The 17384-nt window shown below is 56.5% G+C and overlaps 1 protein-coding gene across 3 annotated transcripts in view; it reads right to left on the reverse strand.

Annotated features, from left to right (window-relative positions):
* SLC9A5 (solute carrier family 9 member A5) overlaps positions 1-17080 on the reverse strand; it is a 52836-nt gene extending 35756 nt beyond the window's left edge. For 2 of the 3 annotated variants that reach the window (XM_054049443.1, XM_054049442.1), the window contains exons 1-2: positions 16927-17080; positions 3526-3828 (exon numbers count right to left, since the gene is read on the reverse strand). In XM_054049443.1, coding sequence (XP_053905418.1) covers positions 3526-3828; positions 16927-17080 — 457 coding nt within the window. Of the gene's footprint in view, positions 1-3525; positions 3829-16926 lie in introns of those variants that run through there. The other variant, XM_054049444.1, reaches the window with a different exon arrangement.
* Between the last annotated feature and the right edge of the window lie 304 nt (positions 17081-17384).

A 17384-nucleotide genomic window follows, 5' to 3' on the forward strand; every position in this document is an offset into this window, starting at 1 on the left:
GCCAATGCATCAGCCATGTTTGGGATGTGCTGCAGCTGCCGGTGGCCACCCAGAGCTCAGAGGCACATGGGGACGAGGGGTCGGATAAGAGGAGCTTCTCCACTAAAATCCCTGAGCTCCCCAATGGTGGGTGCGAACCCTCCCTGGACTTCGCGGAGCCTCCGGCTGCAGGGCCATGCTGGGAGTACGCAGCACCCCTGCCCTTGCCCAGTTTTATTCCTTTCTCATTCCCTGGTTTGGTGTTTGATGAACCCCCAGATCATTTCAGGTGTCAGAGGTGCTGAGCGAGAGGGAGCCTGGCGTCAGTCTGAGGTTAACTCCTGGGCTTGAAGTGAAACGCAGAGGCAAGGGGAGCATATAGAGCAGCAAACAGAGAAGAGCAAAGGCCTTTGTATGTATTTTATGAGCACAGTCAAAGCTTGACTAGCTTAAGAAGGGGGAAAAGCCAAACATGGATGACTTGCAAGCTCCATCCAGTCTGCAATTGCCAGGCAACATCGCAGACAACTGGAAAAAATTCCGACAGAGGTTTGAATTGCATTTAGCAGCCACAGGGGAAGAGGAGAAAAATGATAAAGCGAAATCCATCTTTTTGCATATTGTGGGGAGGAAGCATTGGATATTTATAACAACTTTAAATTTGAAGAAGATGAAAGCATGAAGTAAAATACTCACTATTTGAGGAGCACTGTGTGACATACTATACCTTGGGGGAGCACTCTGTAACTCTCCTACTCCTCATTTATAGAATTGTATGCCATGTGAGGAATCAGGGGAAAGTTTATGATCCGCTGAAAGTCATTGTTCTAGCTAAATATGTAGATCATTAGTGCATATAAAGTTATGAGATTGTGTAGTATGGTTGTCACTAAAACATGCTGTAAGTTGGGGAATCGGCAGTTATTCGCTCCCCAGAGACAATAGCAAGGAAAGTAACCAGTGCCCGGGGGGGATGTCAAACAACCATCAACAGCTATTGTCCAGCAAGGAGCTACAATGCGATGACTCACCTGCATGAGGCCACCCCAGGGGAATCGCTCTACCTTGCCTGGGGACTCAGCAATGCCCCCAGACATGTTTTCCAAGCACATGGACTGAGGGTATAACACAGAACACAGCGGCCCCAGACTGCGCCTTTTCTTCTCTCCCCCTCCCACCTATGCTGCGAGCAACAAGGACGCTGAAAAGACTGAAGATTCCAACAGAGGAGACTGGCCCAGGTTTCAGGGATGAAATGCAATATCCAGTGGGGTGAGAAAAACTGCATCATCTAAATGTTGCCCAGTCTAATAGGGTTGAGAGTTTCGACTGAGTGCTTCTATTTTGTTTTCTTTTGGTAACCACGCTGACTTTTTGCTTATCACTTATAATCGCTTAAAATCTATCTTTTGTAGTCAATAAATTTGTTTTATTGTTTATCTTTACCAGTGAGTTGCCTGAAGTGTTTGGTAAATCTGCTTAGGTTTTACAAAGGCTGGTGTCTGTCCACTTTCTATTGATGAAGTGGTGAACCAAGTAATAAACTTGCACTGCTCGTCTTGAGCAGTGCAAAATGGTACAGCTGGAGGGTGCAAGCCGGGGAGAATTGGGCTGGTGCCTTTCTCTGTGTGATTCATGAGTGGCTCTGGGAGCATTCATGCAATCTAGCTGGGTGTAGGGCTTCACATCCCGCTGTGCTCAGTGATCACAGCGCCTGGAGGGGTTTGCTACTTGTCACTAGCAAAGCATTGTGAGAGACAGCCCAGGCTGGAGAGTTAAGGGGGCACAGCGGTCCCACAGTCCCAGGCTGCACCCCGGAGGTCCTGTCACATGCTGCCTGCCAAAGAGGAATGAGACCTTTGAGACAGACACATTTTGTACATGCATGCAAAACCGATGACACCAGAGAGCAATGTCACAGAATTAAGGAGCATCACTAAGTGAGTTGACAGTGTCTCTGGTCAGAGATAGAATCATTTGTAGCATTACAGACAGTGTGCTAAGAGAGAGACTGCTCTGTGAAGATTTAACTTTAGAAAAAGCAGCTCTCCGGACAGGCAGGGCAGCAGAAACTGTGAAAGCACAAGCCAACGCGCTGAATTCACCAGAAGGGGTTATCTGTGTAGTAAGTACAAAAGAATATAGCCAGAAAAGGTCAAATCAAAGCGTGGAACCACTCACTGTGAACACCACTGCTGGGGGGAGATTGGGTACAGCCAGCTACACATGTGTGTTGTCTTTGGGAAACTCTATCATAAATGTGGGGGAAATAATCATTTTGCAAAATGCTGCAGATTCCCAAAGCAGAAAAGTGACGTGTGTTAAGTTGAAGACAACCTGGTTGAGGACTTTTACACACGTGCCGGGATCTAGCTAGCCCGATGAGAGGGACTGGATACTGCCCATGACAGCGAATGAAACAATTATTCCACCGAAACTGGACACAGGAGCTCAGGTCACTATTCTGTCTGAACAGGATTATGAGAGACTGAAGATAAGACCAAAACTGGGACCAACAAACAAAGTAACTGGTTATTCTGGAACAAATATACCAGTAAAGGGGAGGTGCATTGCTAGCATCAACCATAAAAACAACATGTACAGGCTCCTGTTCATTGTAGTGCCAAAGGACGCGACATCAATTTTAGGCCTGGCTGCCTCGGAAAAACTCCATCTGGTAAAACAGGTGCTGTCACTATAAGATCATACTGACGCTGGCTATGGGGCACTCTTTTGGGAATATCATGATCTGTTCCAAGGGTTGGATTGTTCCAGGGTGAATATACGATCCAGATGAACAAGCAGGTCCCTCCAGTTTCCATCCATCTAGAAAGGCAGGGCACCAGTGTCCCAGAACATTTTGCATTCTGTGCAAAATGCCATTTGCACTCCGTGATAAACTCAAGGCTGAGAGCAATGCAAGTAATACAAAAAAGGGAGGAGCCAACGGAAAGCGTGAGCTCCCTAGTCATTGTGGAGAAAAGCAACGGCCAGCTCCACATATGCTTAGATCAGCGAGACTTCAACAAGGTGAAAAAAAAGAGAGAACATTTCAAACTGCCAACCAGAGAAGAGATTATGGCTCAATATTTCAGCACGTTGGCTGCCTCCTCGGGATTTTGGCAGCTAAAATTAACTGAAGAAAGATCAAAGCTATGCATATTGAATACCCCATTTGGAAGATACGGATTCTTACGCCTACCCATCAGCATAGCTTCAGCACCAGAAGTGGACCACAACCACACATCTGATTCATGAACATATTAGCGGTGTCAACACCTCAGTGGCACGCTTGGGAAGCACGGGGGTCGAGAACGCAGTGTAGGTGTGTGCGCAGCTCACCGCAGACTCGCTTGTGGGGTTTTTTTTATTCTTTTCTCATCCCGGCATGTTGTTTAATGAACCCCCAGATCATTCCAGGCCTCCCAGGCGTGAGTGGGGTGGCCAGTGGCATGGCCAGTTCAGTTACCATCCAACTCCGGCTGCCCTGCCACCGGCCCCACGTGTTACAAGAGGGGCAGATGTCCCGGGGTCCAGCTCACTTACCCATCAGCCCCGCTTGCTTCACGCCCCAGAGGGCGGCTCCGGTGGCGAAGGAATTCCACAGCGTGCCAATCACTGCGTAGGTCAGGATTGCCCCGAGATTGTCAAAGAACAGCCGGCTAGGCATGAAATAGCCCGAGTCCAGGACGATGGGGGGCAGGAGGAAGAGGAAGAACATGCTGGGCTCCAGCTGGTACTCCGCTCTCTTAGCGATGGCCAGAACAATGCCCCCAAGGCCCAGCCCCAGCAGGATGAGAAGGCAACTCTCTGGGACCACGGACGTCACCTTCCTGGACAGCTGGAACACTGCAGGGCAGACAGGGAACAGGGCATCACTGCGGGGCCCCAAGCCCCAGCTTACAACACTCTGGGAGTGTGCCACCACCCCCAATGCACTGACACTGCAATAGGGCTTCCTCAAAGACTACGTGGGGTCCAGGGTAATGAGGGAACATCCCAGCCTGCCCCATGGCCATGTACGCACAGGCCAGCTGGGCATCAGTGTCCCAGCACATCCCAGCTGCCCCATGGCCATGTACGCACGGCCCAGCAGGGCACCGGTGTCCCAGCACATCCCAGCTGCCCCATGGCCATGTACGCACGGCCCAGCAGGGCACCGGTGTCCCAGCACATCCCAGCTGCCCCATGGCCATGTACGCACGGCCCAGCAGGGCACCGGTGTCCCAGCACATCCCAGCCTGCCCCATGGCCATGTACGCACGGCCCAGCAGGGCACCGGTGTCCCAGAACATCCCAGCCGGCCCCATGGCCATGTACGCACGGCCCAGCTGGGCACTGGTGTCCCAGATCATCCAGCTGCCCCATGGCACAGCTGGGCATAGGTGTCCTGGCACTCTATGCAGCTGGCTATAGGGAACTCCTGGTTCATGCTCTAAAGAAGCAGAGACGTTTAAGTCCCTCTGTTCTTTCAGGCCCTCGTCTGCCGTGCTGAGAGTCAGTGCCGTGTTTATTATCTGACTTCTAGGTTCTTTCCATTTCCTGTTAACACCGAGTAATTCATTTTCCGTTATTTTCTTCCAATTTGTCACCTTTGGTATTGTTTAGAAACTGAAGACTCAGTCGATCAGTCTTCCTTGTTGTCCTGCAGGCAGCCCTCTGTTCACCCCAGTCACTTCCCTGAGGAACGGTCAGCGGGACTAACGCCCCCTTCGCAGAGAACGGACTGGCTCTCCAAGCAGCCGCAAGAGCTTTCTCTGCGGCAGCCTCAGCCAGCAAAGGGGACACGTCTGACCGATTGCTGCAGAACACACACTATCGAATCCCCAGACAGCGGCGCGCAGCTTTCCCCCAGAGTGACTTCTGTGCAAAAAATACAACATGCAAAAAAGGTGCCAGCGTGGCACTGGATTGAGAGGGTATTTCTAAGTGATTTATTCCATTTAGGGTCTGGGACTGAATCTTAAACGGCTACCAAACGGGACTGTTGGGCAAACGGCTCCTACTGCAACGCCAATCCGCCAGCTGTGTGACAAAGGCAAACAGTGTGCACGCAGCAAGGCCAGGCAGGATAGCAGGGTCCCCTTGGCGTCCCCTTTCTAGCAGGCCCATCTGGGACCTGCCTACCCTCTGCCGCTGTCAGACCCCAAGCCCAGACTCCTGCTACAGTACACAACGTTGCTGCATGCTGCTGACCTTGTCACACCCTCTGCCACCCAAGACGGTCTCCCAAAGCCTTTGAGCTCCGTGGCCTTTGCTCTGCAGCAGGGCATGGAGCAGGCTGGGATGCTCTGGGACACCGGTGCCCAGCTGGGCCATATGTACGTGGCCAAGGGGCAGGCTGGGATGTTCTGGGACACTGATGCCCTGCTGGCCGCTCGCACTGGCATGAGGATCCCGAGCCCCCAGCTCTGGCCCTGGCTGGGCGCTCGAGAAGGGCTCGCAGCAGTCGGTAGTAACAGGATCACTAAGCGAGCGGAGGCATCGTCAGTGAGCCAGCACTGCCCATCCGGACTCAGCCAGTCTCAGCTGCCTTGGGCCCTGCGGGTGGGATGGGACTTGCTGCCCCTGGCTGGGGCATCTCTCTGGTAACATGGCACCTCCTCACACACACACGTGCTAACACAGTGGTCTCCCCATTACCAATCACTGCTGGGCAACTGTCTCCCGGCTGCAGGTCAATCACCAGTGCCACCCCAAAATGCAGGCACACAAGCCTGTGCCCACTGTCTGCTGCGCGCTCACCCCCATGAGATCACGGGAACTCATGGAGAAACACGCTGTGGCATGGGAAACCAAACGTTCCCAGCACTGAACCACCTCCCATCGGCACGCAGGCTGTGTGACCACCACTCTCAGATGGGTTCAGGGCACATGGCCTCTTCCCCCTGCCCAGGGCCTCCTGCAGGACCTGCTGGAACCCCAAGGATTTCCCTCCCCACTTGGCAATTGTTGGGGGTTTGGTATTGGTGACTCAGCAAGGAGCGCTCTCCCCTCAGTCAGTGCTGACCCCAATGCCCCAGCACGGTGCTAGAGGGCGCTATGTTGCAGGCAGTCAGACGGGGGCTCAGTAGGGGGCGCTCTCCCCTTCAGTCAGTGCTGACCCCAATGCCCCAGCCTGGTGCTAGAGGGCGCTATGTTGCAGGCAGTCAGACGGGGGCTCAGTAGGGGGCGCTCTCCCCTTCAGTCAGTGCTGACCCCAATGCCCCAGCCTGGTGCTAGAGGGTGCTATGTTACAGGCTGTAGGGCGGGGGCTCAGCAGGGGGCGCTCTGCCCTCAGTCAGTGCTGACCCCAATGCCCCAGCACTGTGCTAGAGGGCGCTATGTTGCAGGCAGTCAGACGGGGGCTCAGTAGGGGGCGCTCTCCCCTTCAGTCAGTGCTGACCCCAACGCTCCAGCCTGGTGCTAGAGGGTGCTATGTTACAGGCAGTAGGGCAGGGGCTCAGCAGGGGGCGCTCTCCCCTTCAGTCAGTGCTGACCCCAATGCCCCAGCCTGGTGCTAGAGGGCGCTATGTTGCAGGCAGTCAGACGGGGGCTCAGTAGGGGGCGCTCTCCCCTTCAGTCAGTGCTGACCCCAATGCCCCAGCCTGGTGCTAGAGGGTGCTATGTTACAGGCTGTAGGGCGGGGGCTCAGCAGGGGGCGCTCTGCCCTCAGTCAGTGCTGACCCCAATGCCCCAGCACGGTGCTAGAGGGTGCTATGTTACAGGCTGTAGGGCGGGGGCTCAGCAGGGGGCGCTCTGCCCTCAGTCAGTGCTGACCCCAATGCCCCAGCACATACCTACGGGATTGTGCTGCCAGAGGTGCAGGCTTTTGGAAAAGATGTAAAACTGAGTCATCTTCAGGATCATGTAGCCCGTTTCCTAAGACTGGGGCTACTAACCTCACTGTCTTGGCTAAATTCCAACCTGAGCAATTCAATTCTGTTCATCTGACTTCTCCCTGCAACTTTCATGACAGGCCTTAGTCTTCTTCACTGAATTAATCACAGCAAGAGACGCTTAGACAAAGACTCAGCCTATGCCCCAGACAGCACCCAGGTCCTGTCAGCACGGGGGTGCCTGGGAAAGACACCTCTGAACTGTAAGTGCTGTCAAGGGCTCCGCATGCAAGCTGGGTCCCGAGGGCAAGCAGGACCCGAGGCTGAGGGTGATGCAGGCCGCTGCTAGTCACCAGATCTGATTCCGATTATCCATATAAACATCCCAGCTGCGTGAGAATCCTACTACGCTCGTGACCTCACTGACATCTTGTGGCAGTGAGTTCCGCAGGCTGAATGTGTGTTATGTGAAATGGTTACTTCCTTTCATCAGTTTTAAATATGTTTCCTCTCTGTTTCATTGGGTGCCTTTTGTCCACTCTGGGGTCTCTGCAGGGCTCCCTCCTTTTCTCCCCTCACACCTTTTCCCTAGGGGGTCTCACCCCTTCATCCAGCCTCAGCTCCCATGTCCATGCTGATGGCACACACATCTACTTTTCCATTTGTGACCTATCTCCCCCGCGGAGGTCTCACCAACTGCTGACTCCTCCCTCTCCCTTGCCCCACACGTCTAGGGCAGGTCAAGAGCTTTACACTTCTTCCTCCACAATGTGTCTAAGAACTAACTCTCACCCCCACCCCTTGACAACCTGCCCCAAATGCAGGTGCTCGGATCCTCCTAGCCTGTCAACCTGACCCCACATTCCCACATGCTCGGGGCCTGACGCAGGCTCAAGGAGCTGGCTAGCACACATCGGTGCCTCAGTTTACCAATGTGTAACGTGCCTAGAGCAAACTAGCCATGGTGCTGAGGGAGAACCGAGGTGTGAAAAAAACTCACACAAAGTGCTAGCGTATTCATAGTGGGTTGTAGGCGGCCGTGTGCCACGCACTGTCACACAGCTACGCGTTGCACACCCGTTCACGGATGTTTTTATCCCTGTCACGCTCACTCACCCAAAAAGTTGAGACTTGCCTCACATGTTCCACTCTAGCTCCTTCTCTACTACCTGGTGAGCCCCAGCCATGTGCTCGGCTTTGTAACAAGCACATAAAGGTGATGGGGAAGATCTAACTCTGCCACAGGCACTCATCCATAGATCTCCGGGCACTTCAAAGGAGGTCAGGCTGATTATCCTCATTTTACAGATGGGGGAAACTGAGGTACGGACAGGCGACGCTATTTGCCCACGGTCACCCACAGGCCGGTGTAGGGTGACCAGATGTCCCGATATTCTAGGCTTTGTTTTATAAAGGCACCTATTCCCTCCCATCCTTTGTCCCGACTTTTCATACTTGCTCTCTGGTCACCCTAGCAGAACCGGAAACAGAACTGAGGTCTCCTGAGGCCCAGGACAGTGCTCTAAAGGGGCCTTACTCCTCCCCCTTTCATCCAGCTTTATCAACGGATTCCAAACTATAAAGACACGTCACCACCACCCACACCGCCCACACCGTAGCCTTCTCTGAGGTGTCCCCGCTACGCAGAGTAACAGCAACTCCGGGGCCTTCCTTCGGTCTCCCACGCAATTACCGACCCAGCCTAGCCTCATTTAGCTTGTACGGCCCAACCCTACAGGGCCTCTCTCTTCCTCCCGCAGTTCCTCTGCCCCTCTTCCTGGTCACGCTCCACCCTCCCAGAAGCGCAATCCCTCACCTTTGGGGAGATGTTTGTTCTCCGCATCTGCCGACGTCACTCTCCCCTGAGTTGTCGTTTCCTGTCGCAGGGTCTTAGAAACAGGGGCGCTGGCTCATAGTGGGGACGCTGGGTAAGGCGGCACAGCAGCTAAAGCCGCCTGGTACCGGCAGGGTGGCTAAAGAAGGGGCAGGGGAGCAAGGGGACAGTCGGAGCCGCTCTCGCCAGCTGCAGTCTGCTGATTTTTTGGAGGCGCCCGGGTGGGTGTGGGGCTGAGGAGGGCTGTGATGGAGGAGAGACCTGGGTGCCATGGACTAGCTCGGGGAGGGCGTGAAAGAACGAGCAAAGACATTGTGGGAGAGGTGAACAAATGGGTGTCCGGGGCTAGTATTACTGGACAGGTCCCAGGCCACGTGATAAGAGACAAAGGGGATAAGTAGAGAGGAGCAGAGATGGGCAGGGCCCACAAGGGGAGGATAAAAAGTTTGACCCTGAATCAGAGATGGATTAAGGTCTCCTGGAGCCCCCAGCACCGGAAACATGGCCCTACCCCACCCCTTCTGCCTGCGGCCTGGCCCCGTTCCACCCCTTCCCCCGTGTCCCTGCCCCCATTCCACCCCTTCCCCTGTGGCCCCTCCCCCACTCCGCCCCTTCCCCAGTGGCCCTGCCCCCGTTCCCCGTGGCCCCACCCCGTTCCGTCCCCTTCCCTTTTGTCCCCGCCCCCATTCTGCTCATGGCCCCGCCCAGTTCCGCTCCTTCCCTGCAGCCCTGCCCTCCATCTGCTCCTTTCCACCCCCCCCCCCCGCCCGCCACTGCTGCAGTCCCAAGACCAGAGAAGCTCTATGCCCCACCACAGCCCCGGGACCACGGCAGGGAGTGAGAGCTCCTCCAGCCCAGGGGCTGTGGCAGGCGGAGATTTTTCCAGGGGGCCCAAATTGGCCAGGCCCCCTGATGAGGTCTGGGGGCAGAGATATGGTCAGGTCAGCGGGATGCCCGGAGGGACCGCGGGGGGCGTCCGGAAGGCTGCAGGGGAGGAGGCGGCAGAGGAGCGGTGCATTCTGGACACATTCGAGAGGCACTGGCTCATTCTCCCTAGCTGAGAATAGCTCAGAGAGCAAAGGCCGCCCACTCAACCGGCAGGAGCGGTTCCCGTAGAGCTGCGCGGGGGCTGCAACAGCAGCAATGTGACAGGCGGTGAGGGCACCGGTTATTTGGGGATCACGCTGACTGGAACATGACCAAACCCACCGCCGGCCTTGTCTTGCTTTTTGGGCCCTTTCTCCCCCACACCCACTTCTCCTGCCCCTGTGTCCATGACTCCTGTTCTCTCTCTCTCCTGCACACAGGGTTCCCAGCCCTCTCTCCATCTCGTCTCCTTCCCTTCCATCCCTGAGCCCCTCCTCTGTCTTCTCCCCTCCTCCATTTCCCCGGGCCAGGGTCAGCATCCTCGGAAGGTCCAGGCACTCCCTGGCACAAACACGGCACTGGTTGGGCTCTGCGCCGCTGCCCACTGACGTAGGGCCCGGAGCAAACGTGCAAGCCAAGTTCATGAGGAGCATATGCCGTTGCTCACCTCCGGCACGGACAAAGCACCAGGCACAGAGCACTCAGGGAGGGGACATGGACGACAACCAGGCTCGCCCCAACTTCTAAAGCCCAGGGGCTTTGCAGTCACACGAGTCAGGCCCAAAGAGTGCCATGGGCTGGGGCTAGGGCAGGTTGTCTCTGGACGGGGGGGTTTAGTTGCAGTGCAGACACAAGCTCATCTAGACAGGCCCGGAGAAGGCCGCGGCAAGGCAAGAGAGCTGGAAAAGGCCAAGCAAAAAGCTACCAGCATAAAGTGGAAGAATGTGACAGCTCCCTGCAACCCAGGGCACCCGCCCCTCTCTGCCTGGGGGCTCTGCTCTGGGCTCGTGGGAGATCCATTTCTGTATCTGGCTCTCCAGAGAACAGCTCTGGCCAGGAGACAGCCCTTCCTTCTGTGACTGCCGGTGACTGTCACACCGCTGTCGTGGGCTCTCCCTGGCACTAACTAGGGGCCTCACAGCAGCTTCCGCTAATGCAGACTGTGGTGCCCACCTCCTGAGTGGGGCTGGCTGCACTGCCAGGGAGCTTCTGGGTGCTGGCTACTACCTACAAAGCCCTAATGTGTGTATGCTCGCCATCCCCCGGAGTAGCCTGCAGGAATCGAGACTAGCTGTGGTGGCAGACCATGTCCTCTTTGTCGCTCTCCTCAATGGAGGAGGAACTGGGTACCAGCTCCTCAAGCATGTGAATGGTTGTTGCCTTAACACAGGGGTGGGCAAACTACACCCCGGGGGCCACATCCAGCCCTTCAGATGTTTTAATCCGGCCCTCAAGTTCCTGCCGGGGAGCGGGGTCCAGGGCTTGCCCCGCTCTGGCACTCCAGCCGGGGGCTTGCCCCGCTCCGCGTGTGCTGTGACTCCGCGCAGCTCCCGGAAGCAGCGGCATGTCTCCCCTCCGGCTCCTATCCATAGGGTCAGCCAAGGGTCTCCGCAGCTCCCATTGGCCAGGAACCACGGCCAATGGGAGCTGCAGGGGCGGCACCTGCGGACGGGGCAGCGTGCCGAGCACCTGGCTGCACCTCTGCATAGGAGCCGGAGAGGGGACATGCCTCTGCTTCCGGGAGCTGCTTGAGGTAAGTGCCACCTGGAGCCTGCACCCCTGACCCCCTCCCACACCTCCAACTCCCTGCCCTGATCCCCCTCCCGCCCTCCGAACCCCTCGGTCCCAGCCCAGAGCCCCCTCCTACACCCCCAACTCCACCCCAGAATCTGTACCCCCAACCAGAGCCCTCACCCCCCCCCTGCACTCCTGCCCCAGCCCAGAGCCCCCTCCCACATCCTGAATTCCTAATTTCTGGCCCCACCCCAGAACCTGCACCTCCAGCCAGAGCCCTCAGCCCCTCCTGCACCCCAACCCCCAATTTCGTGAGCATTCATGGCCTGCCATTGAATTTCCATACCCAGATGTGGCCCTCGGGCCAAAAAGTTTGCCCACCCCTGCTGTGTGCCATGTGGCTGGATACTCCCTCCACGAGTGCCACAAAACCACCCACAACCTGCACAAACCAATGCAGAAATGCAAACTCCTTTGTAGTCATGGTGCCGCGATCGGGGGAGGGCGGAGAGCTCTAATTTTACACACAGAAAGCAGGAATTTGAGAAATTAAGGTTCCCACAGCAACTGTAACTTGGCCACCCGTAAATTAACTTCAGCGCCTAAGCACCATACACAGCATCCAAAATACCGTGCATCGAGGCCGATTTGCAGTTGCTATGAGAGCTCTGATACACCGGTGGTTAAAAAGGGAGAACGTTGCTGACATAAAACCACAGAAAAACCTCTGAAAAACTCCTACACCCAGGAAATAAGAAGTGCCAACCTAGTGAGCGACGTGCTCAAATACCCGTGTGTGAGTGCTTGGCCTTGCACAGAAAGCTGGCCTTCAGAGACGAAGGACAGGACAACCAGGAGACTGTTTATTCATTGTGAAAAACCCTTTGATTTTGTGCGACCTTGCCACAGAAATAATTCCGATCCGCCACTGTGGACAGACACGAAAATTATAGTGCACAAATGCATCATTCCCAGAAAACTTCGGACAAGACAAGGAGCTCCTGCGACTTAAAAGCCTCCGAATGGAGCCCTGGCTTCAGCCTGAGCTCTGGCACCTCCAACAAATGTTGGAACAGGATGAAAATTCTCCACCGGACACAAGGCTGGTTGTCCTGACAAGGATGACCCTTCTCCTCACTGATTTCGGTCCATTCTTTTGCCTGTACAACGTTAAGCATCCCGCGAGAATGGCAATGAGCACAGGTCCCTGAATGGGCCTCAGAAATTTCCCAAGTGGCCACCAGCGAGGGGCTCGCTCATAGACCGAGAAGTAATAAGACTTCCCCACACAGGCAGGTTCCGTGGCTAGACGCCGGTGTACAAGAGACCGCCTTTCCGTGTATTCCGGTGCTTGCGAAACGGGCCTGCGGCAGGGGAGCGGGGATCCGTGTGGGCTCTACCCACTGCAATAACTGTTTGGGGAGAAGACCTCTCGCTGTCAGTAGCACTTCAGCTCTCACACACCAGGCCCGGGGGCCCTTTTACAGTGTCTCGGGTCGGGTACTTCTGAAAACAGCACTCTCTCTCCACCAGCCATGGTGGGCGTTGAACCCTCGCGTAGCTAACTTGACATCATCAACTGGGGGACTCAGCTACCTTCTCCCCCCACCAAGGGAAGAGCAGAAGAACGAGTTGGCTGTTTGCTCACACTTCTCAGGCAGATTTAACCCCCAGGCACATGCCTGACAAACACGCAGCCAGGGGATTCAGTTCCCTCCCCGGTTAGCAGAGCTGCAATTCTGCGGGGCCTGCGAGAGCCAGCAGCCGGGTAAGAGCGACGCTGGTGCTGCCCTTCTGGGCCCTGCAGCCACTCCTGAGCATCAGGAAGCCTCCCTGCCAGGGGCGGTTCTAGCTTTTTTGCCGCCCCAAGCACGGCAGGCAGGCTGCCTTCGGCGGCGCGTCTGCGGGAGGTCCCCAGTCCCGCAGATTCGGCGGCATGCCTGTGGGTGGTCCCCGGTCCTGCAGCTTCGGCATACCCGCCGCCGAATCGCCGCCGAATCCGCGGGCCGGCGGACCTCCTGCAGGCATGCCGCCGAAGGCTGCCTGACTGCCGCCCTCGCAGGGACCGGCAGGGCCTGCCGCCTCAGGTACGCGCTTGGAGTGCTGGTCCCTGGAGCCACCGCTGCTCCCTGCTAGCAGAGCTAAGAGCCACCACATAGGCCACAACTGTATCCACCCAGCCGACAAGAATTGCTAGCACATGCAGGCAGCACCAACCCCCCTCCAGAGGCAGCTGCCCCCAACAGGGAGCACAAGCTGCTCCTATCCAGAGCCACTCGGGCTCCGTCTAGCTTCTCTCTCATTCTACCTCAGTCACGCGGAAATAGGACTCAGACCAGGGACAGGGAAGACTCCGTGGAGTTGGTGTCACAATTCCAGGGCAGCTGCACCTGTATTCCCCCATCTGGGGTCCCTTGAGGGCAGCCTCTTAAGATTTCCAGCCCCCAGCTGCCCCCGCTCTGGGGCAGAGACCCACAGGGGTTTTAAGGCTGCACAGCTCCCTGCATTACACTGCGCTATCCCCAGCAAGCCAGACTGCCCAAACAGGCGCTTTGCTGTCTCTCGGAGGACTACAAGCAGCGTATCGCCAGCCCCTTCTCAGCAAACACATCTACTCTTAAGGTGAAAGCATTACAGAGAAACCATATACAAAGAATAAAAGAACTTACAAGCATGCTAAAAGCTTACCAGAGGTCACCCTGCAGTCTTGTGGGGTCCTAGTAAGCCAGGGCCTTCCGACCCTTCCCCAAGAGTTGGGGCCCCCTTGGACAGAAGGTCCTGTCCAATCACTGGATCAGAAGCAGGCCCTGAGTCAATTTAAGCTCGGGCTATTGATCCAAAAGTCCTTTCCTTGTCTGGTGGCCTCTGGAGAATCCAGTTTGAACCAGTATGTGAGCCCGTCCAGGAAGGTGGCACCTTACGGGTGGGTTACAACCTGGCTGTTTTGCCTTAATCCCCAGACACAGGGTTTAGTCCCTAGAGGAGCTGTGCAAGCCCTCCCCCATGGAGCAGAACACAATCACACAGAAACCATTCATTTTACACAATGGACCCCAGAGATGCAGCAAGGGGTCGCCCTATCTGTCACACCTGTATGGCGACTTCGCCTTCAATAAAGCAATAGCCTGATAAGCTTTTCCCTGGCTAAGTGCGTTTGAGCTCTGCTGGCCCAGGGCAGATCTGGGCTCCACCACTGCTGAAGAGAACAGAACCTACTGTCATTTTCCTAGTACCACAAAAACAAAACCACATCCTTACGCACAATCTGGGAGCAACTGATCTAGCAGCCCCACACTTACCTTCCAGATGTGCCCCAGTTCATTGTCACCCTGCCCGAGGCCTGTATCACCAACACCTGCCCCTCCCTTTACCATTCCCAAGGGGTTGGGACCCCCAGCTCCTCCTCCTCCTCCTCACCCAGTGCAGCAAGCGCTTCCCCTCAACCAATTCCTCTGTGCATGCCTGGGTCACCTCTTGCCTGGATTATCATGACCTTTGTCTCTCGGGTCACTCTGCTTCTCACCTCCCCCTCGGTCATTCTGTGCAGAATGTGGCTGTAAGAATCCCCGTCCTCTCCTGCTCTCCAGCCACGTCACCACTACAGCCGCTGGAATGTTTCCAGTGGAACATCTCTCCACAGGAAAACACACAGGCAATGATCCATATGGATCAATGTTGTCTAATTTTTTGACAAGAACATGTGAAAGGGTTTTAATTTGGTCATTTGAATATTCTGATTCAGGACAAAAGAAAATTTCAGAATATCAGAACAGAAATTCTGAGCTTCAACCAGCTCTGGTCACCACCTTCTCGTGTCCCTCCATGACCTTCTTGTCTCACACTCACCCTCCTCATCCTCATGGCTCTACAGAATTTTTCTGCTGTGCCAAGGGCTCTAGTCCTCACCCAGGACGAGGTATGTGGTGCTCTCCCTTTCACGCCAGCCAGAGTCCACCGGGGAAGCGTCTTCCTAACCCTCGTCAAGCCGAGCCTGCTTTATGGCGTGAGGCAGCATGCCATATACCGCTCAGATATTTCTATCCTATCTCATGTAACTGTGGATGTTCTCATTAACCCTCTTTGAATCCCGCGATGTTCTTGGCCTCAATGACATTTTGTGGCAATGAGTTCCACAGCTGGGAACAGTGTACAAATTTAACAGCTTTAATTTGCAAAAAGAACAGGAGTACTTGTGGCACCTTAGAGACTAACAAATTTATTAGAGCATAAGCTTTCGTGGACTACAGCCCACTTCTTCGGATACGGCTGCTACTCTGAAACCAGCTTTAATTTGGTGCCTTTGAATTTCATTGGGTTATTTGTTCTAAAGTGAATAGGAGCACCTGAGAGACTTCCTCTTGGTCAAAAAAAACGAGGAGTCCTTGTGGTACCTTAGAGATACAGACTAACACGGCTACCACTGAAACTCCTCTAGGTCATTCGTGACTCTGAGGGTACATCTACACTACAGCGGGGAGTCGATTTAAGATACGCAAATTCAGCTACGTGAATAGCGTAGCTGAATTCGACGTATTGCAGCCGACTTACTCCGTTGTGAGGACGGCGGCAAAATCGACCTCTGCCGCTTTCTGTCGGCGGCGCTTACTCCCACCTCCGCTGGTGGAGTTAGAGCGCCGATTCGGGGATCGATTGTCGCGCCCCGACGGGAGGTCGATTTCTACCCGTCGATTCAGGCGGGTAGTATAGACCAGACCTAAGTATAGACAAGTCATAGGCCCTTTTATTCATCTCTCCTCTAAACTCTATTGCCCTAATCTATTTAACCTCCCTTCCCGCAGAAGTCTTTATATGCCACTAATCGCTACAGTCCTGCAAATCTGCGGGTATCTGCAGACCATGGATGCAGCTCGGATGCGGATGCAGATTTTGTATCCGCACTGGGTTCTACAAATCACGTTTACTGCCCTTCGCTGGGCCCTTCTAGTCTGCTGTGCCCTCTCTGAGGCAAGGTGACCGGAATTGTTGGACGTTACCGGTGGTGCTCGGGTAGGACCCACAATGTGCTTGGCCCTGACAGGAAGACACAGCCCTGGCCTGACCAGCTCGTAGTCTGAGCACATGCTGTGCCAGGGGAGAGAGGGCAGGGCACTGCCCGGATCATGGCATTATGAGCTAGGCAGGATTATTGTCCAGCTCCTCCTTTTCCAATCCCTCACCCCATGTTACAGGAGAAAACAGCGGGGGGCCTCCCCCCACAATGGGCAGGAAAGCCCCTGCCCACTGTCACCCCAGGTGGGAAGCCCAGCGCCATCCCCTCTTCGTGCATCACCCTTCGCACCTGCTCAGTGGCCGGGTACCCCTTGGAGGCCTACCGAGCTCCGCCGGCTGGGGGCGGGGGGGGGGACAGGCACCGGGAGTGCGGGGGGGCGACCCCCCCCCCCCGGGCTCGGCACCGGGCTCAGCGAGGGTTACAGGTGCCCGCGCCCCCGAAAGCCGAGCCCGCTGCAGGGCACCTCCCGGGGGGCGCGGCAGCCCGGTGCCCCCCTTCCCCGGGACGCCTGGGTCCCTGCTCGGCCCGGCGCGGAGCCCGGGCGCTCCGGAGGGGGGCGGGACCGGGACGGTGCAGGGGGGTGGCCGGGGCGAGGCCGCAGGAGAGAAGCGGCCGGGATCGCGGGGCGGGCCGGATCCCGGGCTGGGGGTGCCCGGGCTGGGGGGGTGCAGGGGGGGACTCACCGATCTTGGCCAGACTCGCCACCAGGATCCAGCCCGCCACCAGGCAGGGCGCCTGCACCTCCCGCCACTGCCAGCGGAGCAGCGGCGAGCCCGGGGCCGCCCCCGGCGGGCTCTCGGGGGCAGAGGCCAGCGCGGGGCCGGTGGGGGGCTGCATCGCGCCCGCTCCGCTCAGCTCCGCTTGCCGAGCTGTGCCGGGCTGCGGCTTCCCCCGGCCCCGGGAGAGCCGGAGGGAGCGTCACGTGCACGTGGGGCAGGAACGCCCCCGCCCCCAGCCCCCCCAAGCTCCACACCTGCCCCCAAACCGCCCCCCAGTTCCACAGCCGCCCCCGAGCCCCCCCGCGTTCCACACCTGCCCCTAAATCCCCCCAACTCCACACCCGCCCCCGAACCCCCCCGTTCCACACCTGCCCCTAAATCCCCCCAGCTCCACACCTGCCCCCGAACCGCCCCCCAGTTCC

This window comes from Malaclemys terrapin, chromosome 14, assembly GCF_027887155.1.
Source record: "Malaclemys terrapin pileata isolate rMalTer1 chromosome 14, rMalTer1.hap1, whole genome shotgun sequence".
NCBI lineage: Eukaryota > Metazoa > Chordata > Testudines > Emydidae > Malaclemys > Malaclemys terrapin.